This window comes from Bos indicus x Bos taurus, chromosome 21 (assembly GCF_003369695.1).
Source record: "Bos indicus x Bos taurus breed Angus x Brahman F1 hybrid chromosome 21, Bos_hybrid_MaternalHap_v2.0, whole genome shotgun sequence".
Lineage (NCBI taxonomy): Eukaryota > Metazoa > Chordata > Mammalia > Artiodactyla > Bovidae > Bos > Bos indicus x Bos taurus.
Window position 1 is genome coordinate 45,379,959 of NC_040096.1, and position 27,857 is coordinate 45,407,815.

General features: G+C 36.9%; 1 protein-coding gene across 2 annotated transcripts in view; it reads left to right on the forward strand.

The window, feature by feature from the left end:
* Positions 1-27,857, forward strand: part of KIAA0391 (KIAA0391 ortholog) — a 132,277-nt gene that overhangs the window by 42,421 nt on the left and 61,999 nt on the right. Inside the window, exon 6 of one of the 2 annotated variants that reach the window (XM_027521960.1) lies at positions 11,185-11,292. The exons of the other annotated variant lie outside the window; for it this stretch is intronic. Within the exon in view, the coding sequence (XP_027377761.1) occupies positions 11,185-11,292 (108 nt within the window). The remainder of the gene's footprint in view (positions 1-11,184; positions 11,293-27,857) is intronic. 2 annotated transcript variants of the gene reach the window in all.

Genomic DNA, 27,857 nt, shown 5'->3' on the forward strand with positions numbered 1-27,857 from the left:
CTGACTAGTAATTTATTTACTAAGCAGAACTTTCATAATGGGAGAAAAAACAACCCAACATCTTAGATTTTTCTGGTTTTTATTAGAAGACGTGGATTGGGAGGATAATCTTTGGCTGAGATTATATTACACATTCTGTGATTGCACAGAGGTTCCAGAGACTCACCTTTCAAACAAAGCTTCTCAAGTATACCCTCTTCCATTCTGTGGTTTTAAGGGATTTCCAAAAGTTGTTAACATAGAATATCAGAACTGGAAGGGGATTTTATACGTTGTCTAGTTTAACTCTTGATTTTTACAAATGTCCATTTTTCCAGTAATACTGAACTACCTTTGTTTATCATTACTCCTGAAGTGAATATAATGAGTACCAAATATAGCACCAAGATGATAAATTGGAAATATAATGGGAAATATTTTTCATGTGAATTACTAGTGAAACTTGAATTTTAGAAATTTAATGCACTTATTTTCCTTGGTTTATTCAGACTTAAATAGGAAATGGTCACATTGTATGTAAACTTTTAATTTCCTTGTAGTTTTATTTCCATTTATAAAAAATAGTATTCCAACCAATATTTAGTTAGTTTTGATATGAATTGAAACTTTCTATACATTGTGTAGGAAATATATTTGAGCAGAGAAATTTTAAACAAAGTATTTGCTGAGTAGAAAGGAAAGAGGATGGTCCCACACAATTGGAGTTGGCAGGGATAGAAAAGCTAAAGCAGCCAAGTGACATATGAAAGCATGTTTATAGATCAGTGGTTATTTTAATGATGAAATGCATGTTACTATTAGGATTTTCTTTTGTTTTTTTTAATCAGCTTTACATGTAATAAAACTTGCTAATGTACAATTCAGTGAGTTTTGACAAATATATGCAGTTGTGTCATAACCTCTACAATTAAGATATGGTATGTTTAGGGACTTCCCTGGTGGTCCAGTGATTAAGACTCCCCACTTCCACTGCAGGGGACATGGGTTCAATCCCTGATCAGGGAACCATGATCCTGCATGCCATGCTGCACAGCCAAATAAAAACAAAAACAAGATATGGGATATATCACCCCCAATAGTTCCCTTGCATTCATTGCAGTCAGTTCCCTCTCCTTCCTTTCTGGAACCATTAATCTCCTTTCTGTTGGTATAGTTTTGCCTTAAATTTCATATAAATGACATTATACAGTATGGATTAGCCCTTTTTGTCTGCCTTTTTTTTTTCCATTTAGCATAGTTCTTTTGAGACCCATTCATATGTTTTTGTGTATCTATAGTTTCTTTTTATTGATGAATAGTAAACCATTGTCTGGATATACCACAGTTTTTCTGTTCATTCACTAGTTAATGGATATTTGAGTTGTTTCCACTTTGGGGTAATTACAAATAAAGCCATTATTAACAGTCACACTTAAGTCTTCACGTGGATGCATGTTTTCATTTCTCTTCTTTGAATACTAGAGGTAGATTTGTTGAGATGTAGGATAAATATATGCTTAACCTTATAAAGTATTTGTTGGTCAGTTGTGTCCAACTCTTTGAGACCCCATGGACCATAACTCACCAGGCTTCTCTGTCCATGGAATTCTCCAGGCAAGAATACTGGAGTGGGTTGTCATTACCTTCTCCAGGTGACTCTTCCTGACCAAGGGATCAAACCCAGATCTCCTGTGTTGCAGGCAGATTCTTTACCGTCTGAGCCACCAGGGAAGCCCTTAATCTTCTAAGAAACTGCTCAATTGTCTTCCTGACTATCAGTTCAGTTCAGTTGCTCAGTCATGTCTGACTCTTTGCAACCCCATGAATCGCAGCACGCCAGGCCTCCCTGTCCATCACCAGCTCCCGGAGTTCACTCAAACTCACGTCCATCGAGTCGGTGATGCCATCCAGCCATCTCATCCTCTGTCGTCCCCTTCTCCTCCTGCCCCAATCCCTCTCAGCATCAGAGTCTTTTCCAGTGAGTCAACTCTTCGCATGAGGTGGCCAAAGTACTGGAGTTTCAGCTTTAGCATCATTCCTTCCAAAGAACACCCAGGACTAATCTCCTTTAGAATGGACTGGTTAGATCTCCTTCCCGACAATAGTTGTGTCATTTTGCAATATTGGAAGTTCCAGCTGCTCCATATACTTATTATGGTCGGTCTCTTAAATTTTAGCCATGCTGGTGGGTGGTTAATGATTTCTCACAGTGGTTTTAAATTTTTATTTCCCTAATGACTAACAGTGTTGAGTATCTGATCATGTGCTTATCGGCCTAAAAGGGAAACTTCCTCTTTGTAATTTTGACACAGTGATATTATCTGATCCACAGTTGATTACTCAGGTTTTGTCACTTGTCACAATAATGTCCTTTGTAAGTTTCTCCTTTACCCAGATGCAGTCCAGGATTACACATTAAGTTTAGTTGTCTTGTTTCTTTGGTCTCTCTTCATCTGCAACAAAATTCTGTTTTCTTTGTCTTTCTTGAACTTTGACCTTTTTTTTTTCCCTGAAAACTATAGACCTAGTGTTTTGTAGAATGTCTCTCAGTTTGGGTTTACCTAATATTTCGTTATGATTAGATTCATGCATTTTTGGCAAGATACCACAAAAATGCTGTTGTATCTTTGTCAGGGTCTTCCCCTGGTGGCTCACTGGTAAAGAATACATCTGTCAATGCAGGAGTCTCAGATTCCATCCCTGGGTTGGGAAGGTCCTCGGGAGAAGGAAATGGCAACCCACTCCAGTATTCTTACCTGGGAAATCCCATAGACAGAGGAGCCTGACAGGCTATAGTCTATGGATTGCAAAAGAGTTGGACACAGCTTAGTGACTAAACAACAATACTTCTTGTCAGAGGCATCGTGTCAAGAGGCATACTATGTGAATATTGGTAATGACTGTGTTGCCCAAGAAATTTTTGTCTATCCTGATGTTATGTGGAATTCTATTTTCTTCTAGGTTTGGCTCTTACATTTAGATTTCATAGTTTTGGCTTTTGGGTTTAGACTTTCACTTTTTAACCTTTTATGATCTATAACTAATTTTTAACTGTGATGTGAGCTAGAGATTGAGGTGCATTTTTTCCCACCGTTTTATTAATTTTCTTCTCTGTTTTCTGTTTCTCTGATGCTGTTCTTCATTATTCTATTATCTTTGAAATGTATTTGCTCTTCTTTTTCTAGCTTAAAGTGAAAACTTGGATCAGTGATTTTAGACCTTTCTTCTTTTCGTGTAATCAGTTAAAACTAAGTATTAGTCTAGTGCAGTCCACAAATATTTGTGTGTGTGTTATTACTTATATATACAACTATATATATACAATCTAAAAAATGAAATAACTATAACAAAACACAAACAGACTCACAGATATAGAGTCCAAATTGGTGTTTACCAATGGGGAGAGGGAAGCAGGGAAGGGACAAGATAGGGGTAGCAACTGACAAATATTGATGAAAATGTTGGCTTAAACCTCAACATTCAGAAACCTAAGGACATGGCATTTGGTCCCATCACTTCATGGCAAATAGATGGGGAAACAATGGAAATGGTGAGGTACTTTATTTTCTTGGGCTCCAAAATCACTGCAGATGGTGACTGCAGCCATGAAATTAAAAGGCTCTTGCTCCTTGGAAGAAAAGTTATGACCAACCTAGATAGCATATTCAAAAGCAGAGACATTACTTTGCCAATAAAGGTCCATCTAGTCAAAGCTATGGTTCTTCCAGTAGTCATGTATGGATGTGAGAGTTGGACTATAAAGAAAGCTGAATGCTGAAGAATTGATGCTTTTGAACTGTGGTGTTGGAGAAGATTTGAGAGTCCCTTGGACTGCAAGGAGGTTTACCCAGTCCATCCTAGAGGAAATCAGTCCTGAATATTCATTCGAAGGACTGATGCCAAAGCTGAAACTCCTATACTTTGGCCACCTGATGCAAAGAACTGACTCATTAGAAAAGACCCCGATGCTGGGAAAGATTGAAGGCGGGAGGAGAAGGGGATGACAGAGGATGAGTTGGATGGATGCCATCACTGACTTGATGAACATGAGTTTGAGCAAGTTCCGGGAGTTGGTGATGAACAGGGAAGCCTGGCGTGCTTGCAGTCCATGGGGGTCGCAAAGAGTCAGACGTAACTGAGCGACTGAACTGAACTGAACTGAATATTTTACTATCACTTAGTTCAAAATATTTTCTAATTTTTTGTGTAATTTTCTTTTAACCCTTGGGTTATTTGGAATTATTATTCAGAAATATTTGGAACTTTTCTAGGTATCTTGCTGCTGTTGACACTCTATAGTGACTGCATCAATTAACATTCCCACCGACAGTATACAGGGCTTCACTTTTGTGTGTGTATGTGTGAGTAATCAGCAAACATGTTTCAGATTTTAATATTTTGAAATGTATTGAAACTTCTTTTATGACCTGAAGCTGTGGTTTGTCTTGATGTTCCATGTATTCCTGAAAGGAAGAAATATTCTGCCATTATTGGATGTATTCTCTTTTAGGTATCGATCAAGTCAAAGTGGTTAATACTATGGTTTACCTCTTCTGTATCCCTACTGATTTTTGTCTACCTTTTCTATCAATTATGGAGAGAGAAGTGTTGAAGTCTCCATCTATAATTATAGACATTTGTGTTCCTCCTTTCAGTTTTGTCAAGTTTTGCTTCTTGTATTTCCAAGCTCTGTTCTTATTTATGACTATGACTTCCTTATATATTGATTTTGTTGTCATTACAAAGTGTCCCTTTTTATTTTTTATAATACCCTTTTAAAAAAAATCTATTTTGACTCAAATTAGTATTGCTACTTCAACTTTCTCAAGCATGCCACTGCATGTGTGCTATGTATTTTCTTCCTACTTTTCACTTTCAGCTTATCCATATCACTATATTTAAAGTACATCTTTTATAAGCAGTATTTTTAAATAGGATTGAATTCACATTTAAAACAAGTGGGACTAATCAAACTGAAAAGCTTTTGCACAGTGAAGGAAACTGTCGACACCATGAAAATGCCACTTATTGAATGAGAGAAGATACTTGCAAAGGATATATCGGATAAAGGGTTAATATCCAAACTATACGGGGCTTCCCTGATAGCTCAGTTGGTAAAGAATCTGCCTGCAATGCAGGAGACCCTGGTTTGATTCCTGGGTCGGGAAGATCCACTGGAGAAGTGTTAGGCTACCCACTCCAGTATTCTTGGTATTCCCTCGTGGCTAAGCTGGTAAAGAATCCTCCTGCAATGCAGGAGACCTGGGTTTGATGCCTGGGTTGGGAATATCCCCTGGAGAAGTGAAAGGCTACCCACTCCAGTATTTTTACCCAGAGAATTCCATCCAAAATACTCAAAGAACTCATACACCTTAACATTAAAAAAACAACCCAATTAAAAATAGGACAGAAGACCTGAATAGACATTTTGCCAAAGATGATGTGCAGATATCAACAGGCACATAAAAAGATGCTGAACATCACTAATTACCAGGGAAATGAAAATAAAAACCACAGTGAAGTATCACCTCACAACTGTTGGAATGGTTATTATTAAAAAGACAACAAATAACAAGTTTGGCAGGATGTGGAGAAAAGTGAACCCTTGTGCACTGTTTGTGGGAATGTAAATTGGTGCAGCCACTATAGAAGACAGTATGGAAGTTCCTCAAAAAGCTAAAACTAGAACTACCATATGATCTAGCAGTTTCACTCCTAGGTATTTATCGGAAGAAAATGAAAACGCTAATTTGAAAAGATAAATGCCCACCCATGTTTACTGCAGCATTATTTACATTGCCAAGATATGGAAGCAACCTCAGTGCCTATCAGTAGATAAATGGATAAAGAAGATGTGGCATGTATGTGTATCACAAAAGAATACTAACTCAGTCTTAAAAAAGAATGAAATTTTCCATTTGCAACAACATGAATGTACCTAGAGGGTATTATGCTGATATAAGTCAGACAGAGAAAGACAAATATTATATGATTTCACTTATATGTGGAATCTAAAAAACAAATTAACCAATATAACAAAACAAAAACAGAGTTATAGATACAGAGAACAAACAGGTGGTTGCCAGAGGGGATGAAGGTGGGGATGAGAGGAATAGGTTGAGGGAGATTAAGAGGTACACACTTCCCAGTGTGGGAAATATAATCAATAACAGATAGTAACCTGAATAGACAGGTTGTGGTCAACCTGTCTACACTTATTATGGTCAACTATATTTCAAAAACAAGCAAACAAATTTAAGAAAAAGATCAGATTTGTGGTTTCAAAGGCATGAAATGGAAAGAGGACAAATTGGATGAAGTTAGTCCAAAGACACAAAATTCCAGTTATTTAGATAAGTACTAGGGATATAATGTAAAACTTTACAAGTATAATTGCTTTATTATCTATTTTATTTTATATTTTCTGTTTATCAAGTTCACACTACTGTGTGTCATACATAAAAGTTGTTAAGAGTGTAAGTCCTAACAGTTCTCATTGATGAATGTTCATTAAACTTACTGTGGTAATCATTTCATAATATATGTAAGTCAAATCATTATGCCATATACTTTAAACTTATACAGTGTTGTATTTCAACTATATTGCAATGAAATTGGAAGAAAAAACAAAGTACATGTCTTATATACAGCATTTTTGATAATGTTGAATTTAAATATTTTATTTTGCTATTATCCAAAAAATTTTTGGCTCCTTTATTCCTACTTTCAAAGAAGGCAATGGCACCCCACTCCAGTACTCTTGTCTGGAAAATCCCATGGATGGAGGAGCCTGGTAGGCTGCAGTCCATGGGGTCGCTAGGAGTCGGACATGACTGAGCGACTTCACTTTCGCTTTCGTGCACTGGAGAAGGAAATGGCAACCCACTCCAGTGTTCTTGCCTGGAGAATCCCAGGGGAGCCTGGTGGGCTGCCGTCTATGGGATCTCACAGAGTCGGACACGACTGAAGTGACTTAGGTGATTCCTACTTTTATGTTCTTTTGGGTTAATCAAATGTTTTTTAAAAAATTTCATTGAATTCTTTTGTTGGCTTATTATCTATACTTTTTCTATATTTTTAAATATATGAATTGGGGTTATAATATGAATTCTTAATCTAGTCCACTTAGAGTGTAGATTATTTGTTCAGTTGCTAAGTCATGTCCGATTCTTTGCAGTACTGTGACTGCAGCACGCCAGACTTGCCTACATTCATTATCTCCCAGAGTTTGCTCAAACTCACATCCACTGAGTCAGTGATGCTCTCTAACCATCTCATCCTCTGCTTCCCCCTTCTCCTTTCACCTTCAACCTTTCCCAGCATCAGGGTCTTTTCAAATGAGTCAGCTCTTCGCATCAGGTGGCCAAAGTATTTCAGCTTCAGCATCAGTCCTTCCAATGAATATTTAGGATTGATTTCCTTTAGGATTGACTGCTTTGATCTCCTTGCTGTCCAAGGGACTCTCAAGAGTCTTTTCTAGCACCACAATTCAAAAGCATCAATTCTTTGGCACTCAGCTTTCTTTATAGGCCAACTCTCACATTCATACATGACTATGGGAAAAAACATAGCCTTGACTATATGGACCTTTGTTGGCTAAGTGATCTCTCTGCTTTTTAATACACTGTCTAGGTTTGTCCTAGCTTTACTTCCAAGGAGTGAGCATCTTTTAATTCATGGCTGCAGTCACCATCTGTAGTGATTTTGGAGCCCAAGAAAATAAAATTTGTCACTGTTTCCACTTTTTCCCCATCTATTTGCTGTGAAGTGATGGGACCAGATTCCGTGATCTTAGTTGTTTGAATGTTGTTTTAAGAACGCCTTTTCACTCTTCTTTTTCACCCTTCATCAAAAGGGTCTTTAGTTCCTCTTCACTTTCTGCCATTAGAGTGTAACCATCTGTGTATCTGAACTTGTTGATATTTTCTCTGGGCAGTCTTGATTCCAGCTTGGGATTCATCCAGCCTGGCATTTTGCCTGATATACTGTGCCTATAAGTTAAATAAGCAGGGTGACAATATACAGCCTTGACAAACTCATTTCTCGATTTTGAACCAGTCCATTTTTTATTCCATGTCCAGTTCTAACTGTTGCTTCTTGACCTGCATACAGGTTTCTCAGGAGATAGGTAAAGTGGTTTTAAGAATTAAACCATCTCTTTAAGAATTTCCCACAGCTTGTTGTGATCTGCACAGTCAAAGTCTTTAGCATAGTCAATGAAGCAGAAGTAGATGTTTTTCTGGAATTCATTTGCTTTTTCTATGATCCAGTGGATGTTGGCAAATTGATCTCTGGTTGTTCCTCTGCCTTTACTAAATCTAGCTTGTACATCTGGAAGTTCTCAGTTCATGTACTGCTGAAGCCTAGCTTGAAGGATTTTGAGCATTATCCTGCTAGCATGTAAAGTGAGTACAATTGTATTGTAGTCTGAACATTCTTTGCCATTACCCTTCTTTGGCATTGGAATGAAAACTGACCTTTTCCAGTCCTATAGCCACTACTGAGTGTTCCAGGTTTGCTGGCATATTGAGTGCAGCACTTTAACAGCATAATCTTTCAGGATTTGAAACAGCTCAGCAAGAATTCCATCACCTTCATTAGCTTTGTTCATAGTAATGCTTGCTAAGGCCCATTTGACTCCACACTTCAGGATGTCTGGCTCTAGGTGAGTGACCACACCACTGTGGTTATTAAGATCTTTTGTGTATAGTTCTTCTGTGTATTTTTGCTACATCTTCTCAATCTCTTCTGCTTCTGTTAGGTCCTTGCTTTGAATTCATTTATAACTATATTTTCCTTTAAATTCTTAAATCTATTTATAATAGCTACTTTAAATTTCTTGCCTGCTAACTCCAACAGTTAGCAGGGTTGGACTTTGGGTTGATTTCTTTTGACTTTCTTCTCTCTTGACTGTGGGTCACAATTTCCTATTTTCTCTCTTGTTTATTAATTTTTTCATTGTGTTTTGGACATTGTGAGGGGCATGTTGTAAAATTCAAAGGCTCTGGATTCTATTATCTTCCTCTAGAGGTTGTTCATTTTTTGCTTTGCCAGACTGTTAAACTTGGTTAGACTCAAAAGTCTAAACTCTGCTGCTTTTGCTGAAAGTGAAAGTGTAGTCGCTCAGTCCTGTCTGACTCTTTTTGACCCAGTGGACTGTAGCCCGCCAGGCTTTTCTGTCCATGGAATTTCCCAGGCAAGAATACTGGAGTTGGTTGCTGTTCCCTTCTCCAGGGGATCTTCCTGACCCAGGGGTCAAATCCCACTCTCCTGCATTGCAGGCAGATTCTTTACCATCTGAGCAACCAGGGAAGCTGTTTTTGCAGTGGATAGTAATTGAAGTTTTTGTTCAAATCTTTCAAGTCTTTCACCTGTTCTCCCTCCACCCCCCACCCCGGGCTCCTTGGAGTCTCTTCTGTACATGAATAGATCAAGAGCTAAGGATTTAGCAGATTTATACACAGATTTTTGCAGTTCCCTCTTTTCTAATATTCTTTTTATAACTTTCCAGCCTCTCTGACAACCTGAAACTCTTATCTTCTCAAACCAATTGATTATGGTTTCTCAAACCAATCAGTCTACAGTTTTCTGGTTGATTTTCAGTTGCCCCTCCCTACCATGCTGAATAGAGTGCCCCTCTGGCAAAAAGCTGTATACAGGCAAATTTCTCCTGCTGCAGTTCACTTCTTTTCTGGTTATCCATAGATGCGTAACGAATCACCCCAAATATAGTGGCATTGAACAGAAACAATCACCTATTATTATTATGGTTCTAGGGTTTGACTGAACTCAGTTGTGTGGTTCTTGCTTGGCTCTTCTACTGTTGTAATCAAATGGAGGCTAAAGTCATCTTGAAATCTCCCTCACTCTCATCAGTTTGACAGTTGATATTGGCTTTTGGCTGGGACTAGGTTCGACTTTCAGGTAGAATACCTGTGCATGACCTCTGCCTGGGCTTTTTAATACTAGTTGGCTTCTAAGAGCAAGCATCCCAAGAGGGAGAGCCGGATGGAGCTGTATTTCTTTTTATTAACTGGCCTTGGAAGTCACATAGTGTCACTTTTGCCACATTCATGCATTGAGGCAGTCACAAAGAAAAGCTTCTACTCAAGTGGAGGGAATTAGACTCCACCCTGGTGGCTCAGAGGATAAAGCATCTGCCTGCAACCTGGGAGACCCAGGTTTGAATCTCAGGTCGGGAAGCTCCCCTAGAGAAGGAAATGGCAAGCTACTGCAGTATTCTTGCCTGGAAAATTCCATGGATGGAAGAGCCTGCTAAGCTACCATGCATGGGATTGCAGAGAGTCACACACAACTGAGCAACTACACTTTTGAGGGTGAGGAGTGTCAAAGAATTTTTCAGACATGTTTTAAAACTATCAAACCTTCTTTTAAATGTTGTGTTCCCTTCAATTTCTCCTTGCTTTTGGTCATTCTCTAGTACCTTCAAATAATTACTATTTATGTAGATAACATCATGTTATCTGGTAGTCCATTATAGACTACTTCATCATTACCGGGAGTAGAACTTCCTCTCCTACATTTCTTCCACCCATAGCACTCATCACCTTTGCCGTTCATATATTAACTTGTTTATATTGTGTCTCTTCCCATTAAAATGCAAGCTCCATTAAGTTGGGATTTTCTCTCTTTGGTAACTGCTAGGCAAAAAATTGAGTAGGCGCTGAACAAATTTTTGTTGAATGAATGGTGAATGAATTTTCAGCTCTTCAAAACAGCCATGAGTAACCAAATCCTCTTGATAAAAGAGGAGTACAAATTATAGAGCCTTGTTCTTTCCACATAGTTACATTGGTAGACTGGCATATCTCAGATCCATTTCTCCTTGGCTTAAAGAATAGAGCATAGAGATTTTGACATTTTATTCTCATTACTGCTGTATGTGTCAGTTTAGCAGGCTAGATAACTGATTACAGCTCAGTTGAAATACCATGTTATGTACTTTGTGAAGTGTAAAGCACTATGAGATTATAAGAGATATCAGATAATTACATGCAGTTGCACCTGGTAGGCTGGTCTTTACAGATTTCATTTTGAAAGCATATTTCGGTATGTGTGTGTATTTGTTTATTTTTAAGGAATGAGTATTTTGATTTTCCAGAACAATAATGAAAGTTATGGCTGTATGTTTATGATAAAGACCTTAGTAGGTTCTTATTATTTTATCTGACTTTTTTTTTTTAGGAACTTAAGAGATTTCAGAACTTTGTAAAATACCATCCTCCTTTTGATGTTGTCATTGATGGGCTCAATGTTGCCAAGATGTTTCCTAAAGCTCGTGAATCTCAAGTTGTAAGTACAAGTTTTGTTATTCCACATCTCTAGAAATATTTATTGGACTCATTTGTGATCTTTCTTGGTTCTCTTAGTTCCCCATTTTCCCTTCCTCTAAAAATAAGTTCTCAAAAGTGCCACAGTGACCAACCAGTCATCTAAGATGCACTGTTTTTGTTTCTTTTTTTTTCTGGCTCAATACCTTTATTTATTTATTTTTTTAATTTAATTTTATTTTATTTTTAAACTTTACAATATTGTATTGGTTTTGCCAAATATAGAAATGAATCCGCCACAGGTATACATGTGTTCCCCATCCTGAACCCTCCTCCCTTCTCCCTCCCCATACCATCCCTCTGGGTCGTCCCAGTGCACCAGCCCCAAGCATCCAGTATCGTGCATCGAACCTGGACTGGCGACTTGTTCCATATATGATATTATACGTATTTCAATGCCATTCTCCTAAATCATCCCACCCTCTCCCTCTCCCACAGAGTCCAAAAGACTGTTCTATACATCAGTGTCTCTTTTGCTGTCTCGTATACAGGGTTATTGTTAGCATCTTTCTAAATTCCATATATATGCGTTAGTATACTGTATTGGTGTTTTTTTTTCTGGCTTACTTCACTCTGTATAATAGGCTCCAGTTTCATCCACCTCATTAGAACTGATTCAAATGTATTCTTTTTAATGGCTGAGTAATACTCCATTGTGTATATGTACCACAGCTTTCTTATCCATTCATCTGTTGATGGACATCTAGGTTGCTTCCATGTCCTGGCTATTATAAACAGTGCTGTGATGAACATTGGGGTACATGTGTCTCTTTCAATTCTGGTTTCCTCAGTGTGTATGCCCAGCAGTGGGATTGCTGGATCATAAGGCAGTCCTATTTCCCGCTTTTTAAGGAATCTCCACACTGTTCTCCATAGTGGCTGTACTAGTTTGCATTCCCACCAACAGTGTAAGAGGGTTCCCTTTTCTCCACACCCTCTCCAGCATTTATTGCTTATAGACTTTTGGATCGCAGCCATTCTGACTGGCCTGAAATGGTACCTCATAGTGGTTCTGATTTGCATTTCTCTGATAATGAGTGATGTTGAGCATCTTTTCATGTGTTTGTTAGCCATCTGTATGTCTTCTTTGGAGAAATGTCTGTTTAGTTCTTTGGCCCGTTTTTTGATTGGGTCATTTATTTTTCTGGAATTGAGCTGTAGGAGTTGCTTGTATATTTTTGAGATTAGTTGTTTGTCAGTTGCTTCATTTGCTATTATTTTCTCCCATTCTGAAGGCTGTCTTTTCACCTTGCTTATAGTTTCCTTTGATGTGCAGAAGCTTTTAAGTTTAATTAGGTCCCATTTGTTTATTTTTGCTTTTATTCCCAATATTCTGGGAGGTGGGTCATAGAGGATCCTGCTGTGATGTATGTCGGAGAGTGTTTTGCCTATGTTCTCCTCTAGGAGTTTTATAGTTTCTGGTCTTACGTTTAGATCTTTAATCCATTTTGAGTTTATTTTTGTGTATGGTGTTAGAAAGTGATCTAGTTTCATTCTTTTACAAGTGGTTGACCAGTTTTCCCAGCACCACTTGTTAAAGAGATTGTCTTTAATCCATTGTATATTCTTGCCTCCTTTGTCAAAGATAAGGTGTCCGTATGTGTGTGGATTTATCTCTGGGCTTTCTATTTTGTTCCATTGATCTATATTTCTGTCTTTGTGCCAGTACCATACTGTCTTGATGACTGTGGCTTTGTAGTAGAGCCTGAAGTCAGGTAGGTTGATTCCTCCAGTTCCATTCTTCTTTCTCAAGATAGCTTTGGCTATTCGAGGTTTTTTGTATTTCCATACAAATTGTGAAATTATTTGTTCTAGCTCTGTGAAGAATACTGTTGGTAGCTTGATAGGGATTGCATTGAATCTATACATTGCTTTGGGTAGTATACTCATTTTCACTATATTGATTCTTCCAATCCATGAACATGGTATATTTCTCCATCTATTAGTGTCCTCTTTGATTTCTTTCACCAGTGTTTTATAGTTTTCTATATATAGGTCTTTAGTTTCTTTAGGTAGATACGTTCCTAAGTATTTTATTCTTTCCGTTGCAATGGTGAATGGAATTATTTCCTTAATTTATCTATCTGTTTTCTCATTATTAGTGTATAGGAATGCAAGGGATTTCTGTGTGTTGATTTTATATCCTGCAACTTTACTATAATCATTGATTAGTTCTAGTAATTTTCTGGTGGAGTCTTTAGGGTTTTCTATGTAAAGGATCATGTCATCTGCAAACTGAGAGTTTTACTTCTTCTTTTCCAATTTGGATTCCTTTTATTTCTTTTTCTGCTCTGATTGCTGCGGCCAAAACTTCCAAAACTATGTTGAATAGTAATGGTGAAAGTGGGCACCCTTGTCTTGTTCCTGACTTTAGAGGGAATGCTTTCAGTTTTTCACCATTGAGGATAATGTTTGCTGTGGGTTTGTCATATATAGCTTTTATTATGTTGAGGTATGTTCCTTCTATTCCTGCTTTCTGGAGAGTTTTTATCATAAATGGATGTTGAATTTTGTCAAAGGCTTTCTCTGCATCTATTGAGATGGTTTTTATGGTTTTTATCTATATGGGTTTTATTTTTCAATTTGTTAAGGAAGATAAACTTCCAAACTCATTCTGTGAGGCCACCATCACCCTAATACCAAAACCTGACAAAGATTCCACAAAAAAAGAAAACTCCAGTCCAATATCACTGATGAACATAGACGCAAAAATCCTTAACAAAATTTTAGCAATCAGAATCCAACAACACATTAAAAAGATCATACACCGTGACCAAGTGGGCTTTATCCCAGGGATGCAAGGATTCTTCAATATCCGCAAATCAATCAGTGTTTTTGTTTCTGACAAGTAAGTGGCTCTTACTGGCTGGGCAAAAGTGAGAGACTCAAAAGTCTATGTAATAAAGGGCCAGTTCAGCCTTTTTTGTGTAACCTTTAGCTAACCTTATAGGTCTCTAATCTTTGGGTTATTCTATCTTGTCCCCATGGATCACATCCCTCCACTTGAAATTTATCAATTTATACTATTAAGAGGTGTTAATCACTCATTGGGGCATCCTGGAAAGCTCAGTTGGTAAAGAATCCACCTGCAATGCAGGAGACCCTGGTTTGATTCCTAGGTTGGGAAGATCCACTGGAGAAGGGATAGGCTATCCATTATTCACATTTGTGTTCTTCCAGACATACTACGGAGAAGGCAATGGCACCCCACTCCAGTACTCTTGCCTGGAAAATCCCATGGGCAGAGGAGCCTGGAAGGCTGCAGTCCATGGGGTCGCTGAGAGTCGAGCATGACTAGGCGACTTCACTTTCACTTTTCACTTTCATGCACTGGAGGAGGAAATGGCAACCCACTCCAGTGTTCTTGCCTGGAGAATCCCAGGGACAGGGGAGCCTGGTCGGCTGCCGTCTATGGGATCGCACAGAGTCGGACATGACTGAAGCGACTTAGCATAGCATAGCGTAGCAGACATACTATGTTCATAAATTAAACTAAGCATTTCTTTTTTTGGTAAGATAATCGTTCGTTCTATCAATTTCTAAGTGTCTTAGTAGTTTTTAATAGGAATATAAGGATTTTTTTATAGCATAGTGAGCAATTCGGAGAAGGCAATGGCACCCCACTCCAGTACTTTTGCCTAGAAAATCCCATGGACGGAGGAGCCTGGTAGGCTGCAGTCCATGGGGTCGCTAGAGTCGGACATGACTGAGCGACTTCACTTTCACTTTTCACTTTCCTGCATTGGAGAAGGAAATGGCAACCCACTCCAGTGTTCTTTCCTGGAGAATCCCAGGGACGGGGAAGCCTGGTGCGCTGCCGTCTATGGGGTCGCACAGAGTCGGACACGACTGAGGTGACTTAGCAGTGAGCAATTATTTTCATTCTCATTTTTACAGATTAGAAAATGAAGGCCAATTTTGTACAGTACACCCTTAGAAAGCAGTCATAACATCAAAATTTGATTGTAGAGGGCTTCTGGGTTTCAGACTTGTGGGTCTTACCACTGGCAATCTATGGCCATTTATCTGTAGTTAAACTATTATTTCGTAAAAATTGCTGCCAACTTAAAAGCTTTTTCTCAGAGATGCTATCAATACTGGTCCAATTTGACCATTTATACTCAGAAAAGCTTATAAGTACTCACAAAGGACAAGGATGATTTATAGAAATTTCTTTATATGCCTTTTCTTTGTTTGTGGCTGCATTTTTATGGTCAGGTATGTACTTTTTACTGCTTTATTTTTAAAAAGCACAAAAGTAAGTTGACATCATTTTTGTCTCTTAGGTACTTGAAGGGCCTTTTGAAGCAGTAACATTGACAAAGACAAAGCCAGAATAGGAAACATGAAACTATTATCACTAAGGCATGGTAGAGCTCAGAATCAGAAGGGTTCATTCCCATCTAATCTGTGAGAATAAAAAGTTTCTTGTTTGTGTACTTTTTGTTTGACTTTCAGCTTCAAACGAAGCAAAAGATTAGCTTGCCAGAAATATGTAGCCCAAATGGGCTCACTTTTGCCAGTACCATGTTTAAGATGTTGTAGTGGACACATCTTCCAGCTTTGTGGGAGAAAACCGTGCACATTTTTGAAGATTTTAGCAGATTTTGGCAAGTACAGAGGCAGAGAACAAATGACAGGCCAGGGAAATCATGATGTCTGCCACTACTTTTAGGTTCTACTCTTTAAATAATTTAATGTAAGCAACAGCTTATGTGACAAGTAGTTGTTATTACCCAACTTTTCAGAGAACTTGTGGCAGTGCACTTGGCATTATATTTGGGAAATTTCAGCTTGGAGACTCAGCTTAAGAGACACAACCTGAATAGCATTTAATAACATTTTAAATAGCTTTAAAGTAGCATTTTAGATTAGAAGTTAAGAACGGGGATTCTGGAACCAGGCTCTTTATAGTCAACTTACCACTTTAAATTGCTTTCATAGTTTGAGTAATTTACTTAACCTCTCTGTGCCTTATTTTCCCAATTTGTAAAACAGACCTAATAATAGTACCTATCTCTTAAAGATGTTGTGAAGAATACTTGGTATATACTAAGTTCCTAATAGGTGTCACTATTATTGATTACTATTCAAAGTAACTTCCCAAATGGAACTGTAATTCTTGCTTTCAGCTATCCCCTGTTGAGCAGTTTAAGATTTTCTCCTGTTTTGTCATCCATGTCAATGGAGCTAAAAGGAAATACCAAATCTCTGCCTTAGTATTAGATTTAGTATTAGTGTTAGACTCTAGGTGAGGTACTCAAATAATACTTGATTGAGAATTGAAGCCAGTTCCATCAAAAACTTAAGAAAAATTTAAAATATGATTTTAAGAAATGTTATTTTCTTATGATTATAAAAGTAATGCATGTTCATTATAGAAAATTTGGAAGTTACAGAAAAGAAAATTATATATAATCCTAACATTCAACTATAATCACGGTCAATGTTTTATTTCCTTGCAGTATTTTTCTATTTTTTTAACCTAAGTGAGCTTATATATCTATATTTTAATTTATAGTTTGAAAACTCTCAATAAAAGTGAAACTATAAAAGGAGTAAGAGAAATCAGGACTGTTTTTAAAATATTTAAGATGAAAGGACCTTTGAAGCATATATAAAATTCAGGAACCCTAATGGGAAGAATAGAGAAATTTGCTGGACAGTAAAAAATGCTATAACATTGTTTAAACATAAAAACAAACTGAAAAAAATTTGTAACACAAATGACAAAGGGCTAATTTCCTGACTGTACCAAGGTTTCTTATAAGTAAGTCTGTAAGAAAAAGAACCAAGCAGTAGAAAAGTGGTTTAACCTTATTCATAATTATAGTTATGCAAATGAAAATGTTTGTCTTCTAGACTGGCAGAAATTTAAAAGTTAATAGTATCCTATATTTTGATTGGTTTAGAGACGTAGAGAGGAGGGTTAGGATTCAAAAACAAAAAACAAGAATTAGAATTCCTAATCTTTTCCTTTGTACACACCTTAAGACAACTATATTAAGAGAGAGAGAGAAAGAGGACAAATGGGTAGGTTAAGAATATTTCTTTTCTGGGCTATTTAATTAAACTTTATTTACAAATTTTAAAAATGTTTGAGCATTTTTAGATGCTGTTAGGCACAGTGTTTTTTTGGTGGGTAATTGGGCAATAACTTTGAATGCCTAAAATGCTGAAATTCTTCTCTTAGGAACTGTTATATTCATACTAGTATGTAAAATTTTATGTCCCAATGTGTTAGTTACAGCATTGCTTGTAAGCAGAGAATCTAATCAACTTAAATATCTATCAGTCTAGGACCTGAAATATATTAAAACATCTATTTTAAATGAATGAGATAGATCTATATGTACTGACATGGAATGATAGCCAAAGTAAGTGTAAGAAACTAGTTGTACAGCAGCTGTATGGCCCCACTTGTGTTAAAAGCAAACCAAAGGGTTACCCGTATATAAATGTTTGTTAGGTAAATTTGTATATGACTGGAAAATTCCAGAAGTTACACATAAAAACTTTAGGATAGTTAACTTTAGGAATTGGGGATATAGTATAAGACAACAAGAGAATTTCAATTTTTTATTTTTATTTAAAAAATTTTTTTTCATAATATATGTTTAAAATTTAAAACTTATCATTAGGAAAAGTAAAAAGGCATTCTTGGTAAATATTCTAAAACAACTGTATCTTATGGATGTACCACAATTTTTTAATCATTTGCCTGTTGGTGGGCATGTTAGCGGAGAAGGCGATGGCACCTGACTCCAGTACTCTTGCCTGGAAAATCCCATGGACGCAGGAGCCTGGTAGGCTGCAGTCCATGGGGTCTCGAAGAGTCAGACACGACTAAGCGACTTCACTTTCACGCACTGGAGAAGGAAATGGAAACCCACTCCAGTGTTCTTGCCTGGAGAATCCCAGGGATGGGGGAGCCTGGTGGGCTGCCGTCTATGGGGTCGCACAGAGTCGGACACGACTGAAGCAACTTAGCAGCAGCAGCAGCAGGGCATGTTAGATTGTTTCTCATTTTTCACTATGGTAAATAATGCTTGGAAGAAGATCTCAGGATGTTTCAGATGATTTTTTGAGAATAGATTCCCAGAAATAGGACTCTTGAGTCAATGGGTATGGATAATTTTAAAGGTCTCACTGCTGCTCACTCACTGGGGAGTCCACCAGGCTCCCCCGTCCCTGGGATTCTCCAGGCAAGAACACTGGAGCGGGTTGCCATTTCCTTCTCCAGTGCATGAAAATGAAAAGAGAAAGTGAAATCGCTCAGTCCCGACCCTCAGCGACCCCACAGACTGCAGCCTACCAGGCTCCTCTGCCCATGGGATTTTCCAGGCAAGAGTACCAGAGTGGGGTGCCATTGCCTTCTCCGAAAGGTCTCACTATATATTACTAAATTGCTTTCCAAAATGATTGAAGCAATTTATATTCCCACCAACAGTTATAAAAGTGCCCAAATAAAATACATTTATTCAAAGTTGCTCATTACATGATTGCTTCAACTACTTAGTTGCATTTGTGCTATGAATCTGCTAAGTGAATAGAGCTGGACAGTTTTTAACCCAGATTCCTTAGCTGAAACATTTTTAAAATTTGTAAACAAAGTTTAATAAAATAGCCGGGAAAGGAAATATTCTTGACCATTTTATTTGTCCTTTCTGTCTCTTAATATGGTTGCCTTTAAGTGTGCACAAAGGAAAGGATTAGGAGTCCTAATTCTTGATTTTTTCATCTTTGTGTGCAGAATCTTCCAGCCTTTTTCTGTGGAATAATGGATTCTTCATATAAGTGATATCCTATGATATTTGTCTCTGTTTGACTTAATGTGAGAATCACTAGATCCATCCCTGTTGCTCCAAATGGCATTATTTCATTGTTTTTGTGGCTGAGTAGTATTCCGTTGTATATGTACATCACATCTTCTTTATCTGTTCATCTGTCATTGGACACTTAGGCTGCTTCCATGTCTTGGCTATTGTAAATAGTGCTGCTGTATCCAAAAGTCTACAAGCAATAAGTGCTGGAGAGGGTGTGGAGAAAAGGGAACCCTCTTACACTGTTGGTGGGAATGCAAACTAGTACAGCCACTATGGAGAACAGTGTGGAGATTCCTTAAAAAACTGGAAATAGGACTGCCTTATGATCCAGCAATCCCACTGCTGGGCATACACACTGAGGAAACCAGAATTGAAAGAGACACATGTACCCCAATGTTCATAGCAGCACTGTTTATAATAGCCAGGACATGGAAGCAACCTAGATGTCCATCAACAGATGAATGGATAAGAAAGCTGTGGTACATATACACAATGGAATATTACTAAGCCATTAAAAAGAATGCATTTGAATCAGTTCTAATGAGGTGGATGAAACTGGAGCCTATTATACAGAGTGAAGTAAGTCAGAAAGAAAAACACCAATACAGTATACTAACGCATATTTATGGAATTTAGAAAGATGGTAACAATAACCCTGTATACGAGACAGCAAAAGAGACACTGATGTATAGAACAGTCTTTTAGACTCTGTGGGAGAGGGAGAGGGTGGGATGATTCAGGAGAATGACATTGAAACATGTATAATATCATATATGAAACGAGTCGCCAGTCCAGGTTCGATGCACGGTACTGGATGCTTGGGGCTGGTGCACTGGGACGACCCAGAGGGATGGTATGGGGAGGGAGGAGGGAGGAGGGTTCAAGATGGGGAACACGTGTATACCTGTGGTGGATTCATGTTGATATGTAGCAAAACCAATACAATATTGTAAAGTTAAAAAATAAAATAAATTATATAAAAAAAATAGTGCTGCTGTGAACATTGGGGTGCACTTATCTTTTCAAATTAGAGTTTTCTTCAGATATCTTCCCAGGAGTGGAATTGCTGGATAATATAGTAACTTTGTTTTCAGTTTTTTAAGGAACCTCCATACTGTTTTCCATAGTGACTATACCAATTTATATTCCCACCAACAGTGTAGGAGGGTTCTCTTTTAGGGAAACAATATTAAATAGATGATAAACCAACATAATTTAGTGTACAGTGAGATTTAGACGGGACTAGCCTTAACCCTTTCTAATTCGTTTCTCTCTTTAGTTGCTAACTTGTGTCTGACTCTTGCGACCCAATGGACTGTAGCTTGCCAGGCTCCAGAGCTCTGTCCATGGAATTCTCCAGGCAGGAATACTGGAATGGGTTGCCATTTCCTTCTCCAGGGGATCTTCCTGACCCAAGAATCGAACTGAGGTCTCCTGCATTGCATGCAGATTCTTTACCAACTGAAATATGAGGGAAGCCCAATTCATTTGTTTAATAAAACTTGCTACTCACCTTTTAGATGTTTTTCAAGGGTTAAGTGTATTCTACTTTTAAACAGTACTTTTTTTGTTGCACGTTTTCAGAAGAAGGTTTTGGTTTGCATTTTTACTTTTAGGAAGAAGGAAGGGTTCTGAGTAACTGGTAGATTAATTATATAGCTTTCATTTTAAGAACAGAGCATCTTAGCAGGGAATGCCAGTGTAGAATCAGTTACTGTTTACTGAGCACTGTTCAGTGCCAGGTAAAAGGTTTTGAAGTGTGAAGATGTGTCTGCAGGCTGATAAATGCTATGAATGCTGGAACATGACTAGGCTAACGCTTATGTTATGTAAACAAGAAAGTCATAGTATACTTTGAATCCTTTTGTCCATGACCGTGATTCTTGTGTTTATATATAACTCTTTTCTTAAAAATTTACTTGGAATGTCAGAATGGAGAATAATGTTTACCCAAAATACATGGGGTAAGATTTTTTTTAAAAAATTCCAAGTATTACAAAACGGTTTTGTAACATTTTCTCCAGAACATGTTGTAATTTTGGAGAAAGAATGACTAGATTAGAAAGTGTTAGGTATGAACCCTTGTGTAGCACTTGAGCCAGCCTTTATGTAGCACTTAGACTAACGTCTCTTTTTTTGTTATCTGCTGCAAGATGTAGTGTTTTGGATTTTCTTGAATTCAATTTCTTTTAATAAACTACGTTTATGGAGCAGCATGGATTATTTTATAAACAGTCATCTCCCAACAACATGTTATTTTGGCTCTTACAGATACTTTTGAGGAAAAACACTGCAAAAATGATGCTTAGAGATTAAGTTTAATTAGCTAAACTTAAGTAATTAAATTTAATTAAGTTAGAAATTATGTAGAAATTAAGTTGTAGCCATTTTTTTAAAACTTCAGTGAGTGAGTGATTTGCACCACTATCCTCCAAGGATTGTAACCTCAGCTACTTTTTTCAGTAACCCAACATCCAGTTGACTGACAAATTTTAATGATCATACTTGCCAAGTATATCCTATAATCTTATCTCCATTAACATCATCTCTCACCTAAACCCCCAAGTGTCCTCCTTGCTTCTTCATCCTTGCCTCACTGATTTTGCAGGATACTTAGAATAAAAGCCATGTTCCTTTTCATGGATTGTAGTATTTTTCATCATCTTATTTTTACCTCTGTTTTTAACCTCATTTCTGGTGTTTTTTCTTTGCCTTTCACTGAATTAAAGATACAGTATAACTTTTCCTATTTCTCAAACATACCAGAGGTCTTCCCTGATTCTTCTGAAGTAACATTACGCTACTCACCCAACCTCTCCCTGTATTTTCAGTTATATAGACTTATTTGTTTCTGTGGTGGATGATATGAGTAAAATCATCTAGGACCAGACAACGTCCAGGCAGCCTGCCAGCTGATTGTGAGCACATGAATTAGCCTAGCCTATAATATGTGGAACAGAATAATATCCAGCTGAGCCAACCCATAGTGTTGTGAGAAAGGTAGTGATTATTTTAACCCAAGTTTTTGAGTGGTTTATCACACAGCAGTAGATAATTGATTTAATTCCTTCATAGCACTTAGTATATCTATAGTTATCTATACATTTCTCTATTTACTTTATTAGTGTCCTCCATTACAATGCGAATACCCTGAGATTCAATGTCTTGTGTACTTTGCTTGCTGTCGTATCCTCAGCACTGAGAAAGGGGCCTTAAACATAATACGTACTCAGTAGGTGCTTAGTGAATGAATGAAAGAATGAACAAATGAATGTAAAGGAATTCATATAACCTGTTAGAAATTACTTGCCTGCTTTTCAGGATTAACTGAAAGACTTCTTGAGTTTTACTTTTGGCTGCTTACTTCACGCAGTAGCTATAGAACCTAGGCTAAGTTACATAACCTCCTGGTTCCTTTGTAATGATTAAATGAACTAATTCTTGAAAAGCACTATTGCAGCGCCTGGCATTTACTCCAATAAATGAAAAAGGGAAAAAGCCATAACAACCCTGTGAGTGTATTTAGTTCTTTCATGGTCTTAACTTTATAAAAATAAAAGCATAGTTTTCTTCTATAATGTGTTTAGTCTCCTAATTTAAATAACTGACTATCTAGTAGTTTTTTCAGTTTGAGATCTTCATTCTTTTTGAACTGATGCTTAGAACCTAAACTTAGTCTGTAAATAAATGGCTAACTTCTCTGTATAGTAGTAAATAAGAAATATACCAACAGTATAGAGAAAATAAAAGACTGACTATATTAGTCAGGATGGGCTAGGTAATGCTGCAGTAATAAACTCAAATTTTCAGTGGCTTAAAATGAACCACTTTTTGTTCATGCTGTATGTCCATTTTAGGTCATCTTTGTCATCACCATTCTGAATATCATTCACTAAGTACCTACTGGAATATCGCCAGTCACTGTGGCAGAGGGAAAAGGGAAAGTCGTGAAGTACACACTGACTCAGAGCTTCTGCTTAGTTGTGATTCCAGCAAACACAGCTACATAGCTGACCTGAGTTCAGCATGATAGGAAAGACAGTCCTACCATGCATGTAGAAGGAGAAAGAGGATTAGTATTTTTTCACAGCTCTGATGACTACCACACTGAAGTTAGTGATGTCTTGCCTGTTACAATGGTCAAGTCCAGGAACCAGAAATGAGGTTTATCTTATCCACGCAACCTGTCTGTGCCTAGTTTTTTTTTTTTTTTCAGTATCAGATTCCTTTACTGTGGTTTTATGTGAGAAGAACTGATGCTTTTATTGATCCTTTTCCCTAGAATGATCAAGTAGGAATTCTAAAGTCTGTGTAACTCATACTTTACACATACTTTCGTAACTTTTGAGCCATCAAGTCATTGTTCATAATTGGTGACGTAAGTTTGCCTGCAGGGACAGGGAAATACTGAGCTTTCACCCAGAAAACAAAAGGATATAAAGTAGAAAACTTCCTCTTTTTTCCCCCTACATTTTCCCCTCTTGTTAACCACTTCCCCTGTCACCATCATAAACGTACCTACCCAGGATTTAGTTCTAATGTTTTTGTTTCTTGCTCCTTTTGCAGGTTGCATTTAGGGTTTTCAGTTGTTCATAAGCTCCTCTAGTGGAGGGTGTATAGGGGAAAAAGTACATCATTTTAGTTAATCTTGCTAGCTGTTCCAAACTCTGTTCCCTGTTTTTGTAGATAACAGAGAATTGGTTTAAAATAGCTTCCACAGAAAGAAAATTTATAATGTAATTTAAAAGAATTATGTTCAGGCATCAGCACCAAATGCGTTCATTTTTCAGCATGCTTAGGGCATTGAATAGAAAGTAGTTTGATAGAAGCACTGCAAAATTTGTTTTGATTGCCATGTCTTTTGGTTTTACTACAGTGAGAGAAAAATGGAAGAAAGGGTATTAGCCATTAAAAGTCATTCGGCAGTAGCATTTACTTGGCAGTGAGTTCTCATTTTTTTCCTGCCACCCAAGTTATTTTATTTCTTTCTATTGATTTACATAACCCCTTGTAAATGTTTCAATACCATAAAGAACCTAAGATAAAATAAACTATGCTCAGTGCTTTTTGGTATGCGTTTATAAAACCTGTGCTTTTTTTTTTTTTTTTACCAAATTATAGAAATGTTTGGAGTTTGACACCAGCTGTGCTTGAAATTATGTTTCAATAATGTTATAGTGACAAGGAAACTCCTTATTATGTTTGTAAGTGCAAATGTTAGATTAAGTATTGAAGTAAAATTTTTATTACACCTCCTCAACTTTTAATATTCTTCTCTATGTAATTGTTTCTCCTGCTTAAAGGCTAGCTCTTAAGGACTGCCTTTAGAGGTAGAAGGTGTTTTTCCTGGGGTTTCAGAACTTGGGGGTCGTGCTGCTTTTATTGCCTTCAAAGAAGGCTGACCCATGTCTGCTCTGAGGTGTTTGAGTGATTTTTTTCCTGTATTGAAATCTGGAATCAAGAACGTGTCATTTTTCCCAGTTTACTTTCATACATTTTGCTCATTGCTAATGATTGGAAATAAGTGATTGGAGGTTACATCTAAACATTTTAATCGTAGTTAACTACCTAACCATAGTTTCTTTCCAGTGAATTTTAAAAAGTGATTCATTCAGTGTTTTTAAGGTGAAGGATTACAGGAACAATTATTAATCCAGTTATTTCTAATCCAGGAAGGGACTTCACTTTTTACTTTATAGAATTATATATATTTATGAGTACTCATTAGATTTCTTTTTTAAATTCATATATTTTTAAAGAAAAGAAAATTTAAAATCTTTAAACTTAACTACTAATGTTTCTGCTATATTTTAGAATATTGATTCTCAAACTTTAATGTGCATCAGTCTCACCTAGAGGATTTCTGACCCTGCACCCAGAGTTCCTGATTAAGAAGTTCTAGGTTAGGGTTGAGAATTCATATTTCTTAAAAGTTCCTAGGTAATGCTAATGCTGCTGGTTTGGGGACCACATTTTGAGATCCACTGTTATAGAAAGACATTTCTTCTGAAATGCACTCATACTGCTTTACAAAAACAAGCAATTATAGAAGTCACATACTCAAAATTATTAGATGTCTAAATGATTCTTCGAGTAGGAATCTATTTTTTAAACTAGATATATGAAACTTATTTTACAGTACTGAAACCTGTCCTAAGAATAATATACTTCTTCCACTTTCAAAATAGAAGTTTGTCAAGTTTCCATAACCAACAGCTATGTTATCAAGTAGTTATATTAGCATTATAATGATTAAAGTCATTTTGTGCCTAGAGAATAACTTCAAAGAAAACTCTGTTAAATGATCCAAAGAGAATATGTTAATTGGGGAAAACCTGAGATTGAAAGTAATTATGTGGAATATCAAAGCACTGGAATTGCATGTTTCTTTATAAGGCATCTGAAATAATCACCCAAATAAGTCACTGTTAGTATGTATTTATAAGCCTGAAGATTTTTTGTTAATCAGTGGAAACCATAAACTTGGACTGAAACTCAAGGCAACTCATCTGGTGGCGTTTAAATCCTATTTCATTGGGATTTAAGTGGCATTTAAGTGCTATTTCTTTGGATTTTAAGAAGTCCTATTTCTTTGCCCAAATTTATTACTTGGGCATGGGTGATAGACCTAATCTGGACTCCTCATTTTTAAGTTACTTTTAGCTAGTCAGGAGTGACTCCCCCAAGTGACTTGGGGAAATAAATAGGCATTACTGGATGATGCCAATCCAGAATTCACTGAACACAAAAAATGGTTCTTGGGTTTTTTTCTTACTATCTATCTTTCATGACTTGATAAGTCAGAGAAGTCACGTTGCCCTAGGTCAAATAGTACCAAACTGAGGAGGTGCTTCCTTTCATCCACGTGCCATTCCGCCCAGTTCACCTGCTTGATATGTATAAGAGTTCTGTCTTGTCATGTGACCGCTAGAATGGTATGCACCACTCAGAATTATTCTTACATGTACCAATTGCTAATGAAGCGAATGATCAATTGTCAGAAAAGTGGGTAATATTATTAGTGAAGTGATCAAGGAAGCAAGTAGAAAGATGAGGAAATCAGGCAAAATTTCGGTAATGAATTGGCCTCATGTCATTTTCTTTCCAAATATCCCTAAAAGATATACTCTGCATAGTGTTTGAAACAGAAATTTCCCCAATTGCATTAGTCAAGTGATCACATATCTGAAAACGTCATTGTTAGGAAAACAGTGTTGCCACGTTCCTGTATCTGTTTTCTCTCTGGCAAAATCTTAATGGCGAGTTGACTCTCCTCTTGTGTCACTGATAATTTTTGTGTGATAACTATTTAGGATGTGGTGAGATTGTCTTTGTGAATCATTATTGTGTGTACTTTACTTCTATGACAGTATTTTAAAACATGCATCTCAGGAACGTGGTAGGTAGAGTACTCACTTTAACCAAGAAAATTTTTAAATATTTGTTAAGTCTGGTGAGCAGCAATTCCAGAGTGAGTAGTAAATTTACTTAAATATGTTTTTGAAGCTATATAAATTATTCTTACTTAATTATTGTTACAGTGATACCACTTTATTCATTATTAATTTTGTATTAAGATACTTATTTTAAGATAAAAATGGTTTTCTTTTTAAAATAGTTTCTATTTCAGACCTTTCATCATTGTAAAGGCTGATTTTTCTCCCAGTCAGATACAATTAAGATCAGTCGATTCAGATCTTAGGTTTTATTGCATTGTTTCATTTAGATGTGGCTTTTTTCCCTGGGTATTTTTATGAAGTATTCACTGCCCTCTGAAGTGGAGATTATTTATTTATAGATTATTTTCTGCTCAACTATGTTCTATAAGAGATATAAAATGCTTATAATAACATACAGAAAATAAAATAAACTTAAGAGCGCAAAAGGAAAATAAGCTTAGGAAAAATAAGAGGTTTGAAGTTGGTGCACGAAATTCGTACCATGAAGTAAGTGCTCTATTAATTTGACTGTAAATTCGGTTGACAAACTTGAAGATGAAAACACAATCCTTGATGAGCAGGGATCCAAACTTTTATCTGCCTGCACATCATTCATAATCACCCCATAACCCCATTATAACATCTCTTTTTTCCTAAAGAGACACTCAAGGGAGCTAGGCTAGGGACGAGGAGGGAGAGAGAGAGCAGAAAGTGGAGAAGTTTGAAGACATCCAGTTCCAAGATTTCTTCCAAGGAAGTTACTTCCACTATAGGATTCATTGATTTGTAGGATTCACATAATTCATAAATTCAAATAGAAACAAATTGTTTAGGACAGGTACTGTTAATGTATTAACATAAGCCAAACAGATTACTCCTGTGGGCCCTAATGGTTCAGTGCATGCCCTTCACAGCATCCTTGTGAATGAATTGTATAAACATCAGCAGTAAAGCAATCAGACATGTATGACCTTAAGAGAGGCCTCTGATTCAGTAATTCAGTATCACTGATGCTCTCTCCAGTTGGTCAGAAGGCCTGGTGACAGGACTCATGCTTCTTGATCTCTTTGGGAAATGGGTAAGCTGATTTTTCACTTCTGGTCCACAGTAATTCATAGCAGTAATAAATCTTGTTTTAAATTTTTATAGTTATAATTTCATTGCAGTTAAAAAAATCTGGTCGGAAAGCAGATATCCTTAATATATCTCATTTGTAGTAAATAAGATTTGAAGACATAGGTGAGTTTGAGTATCAGAATTGC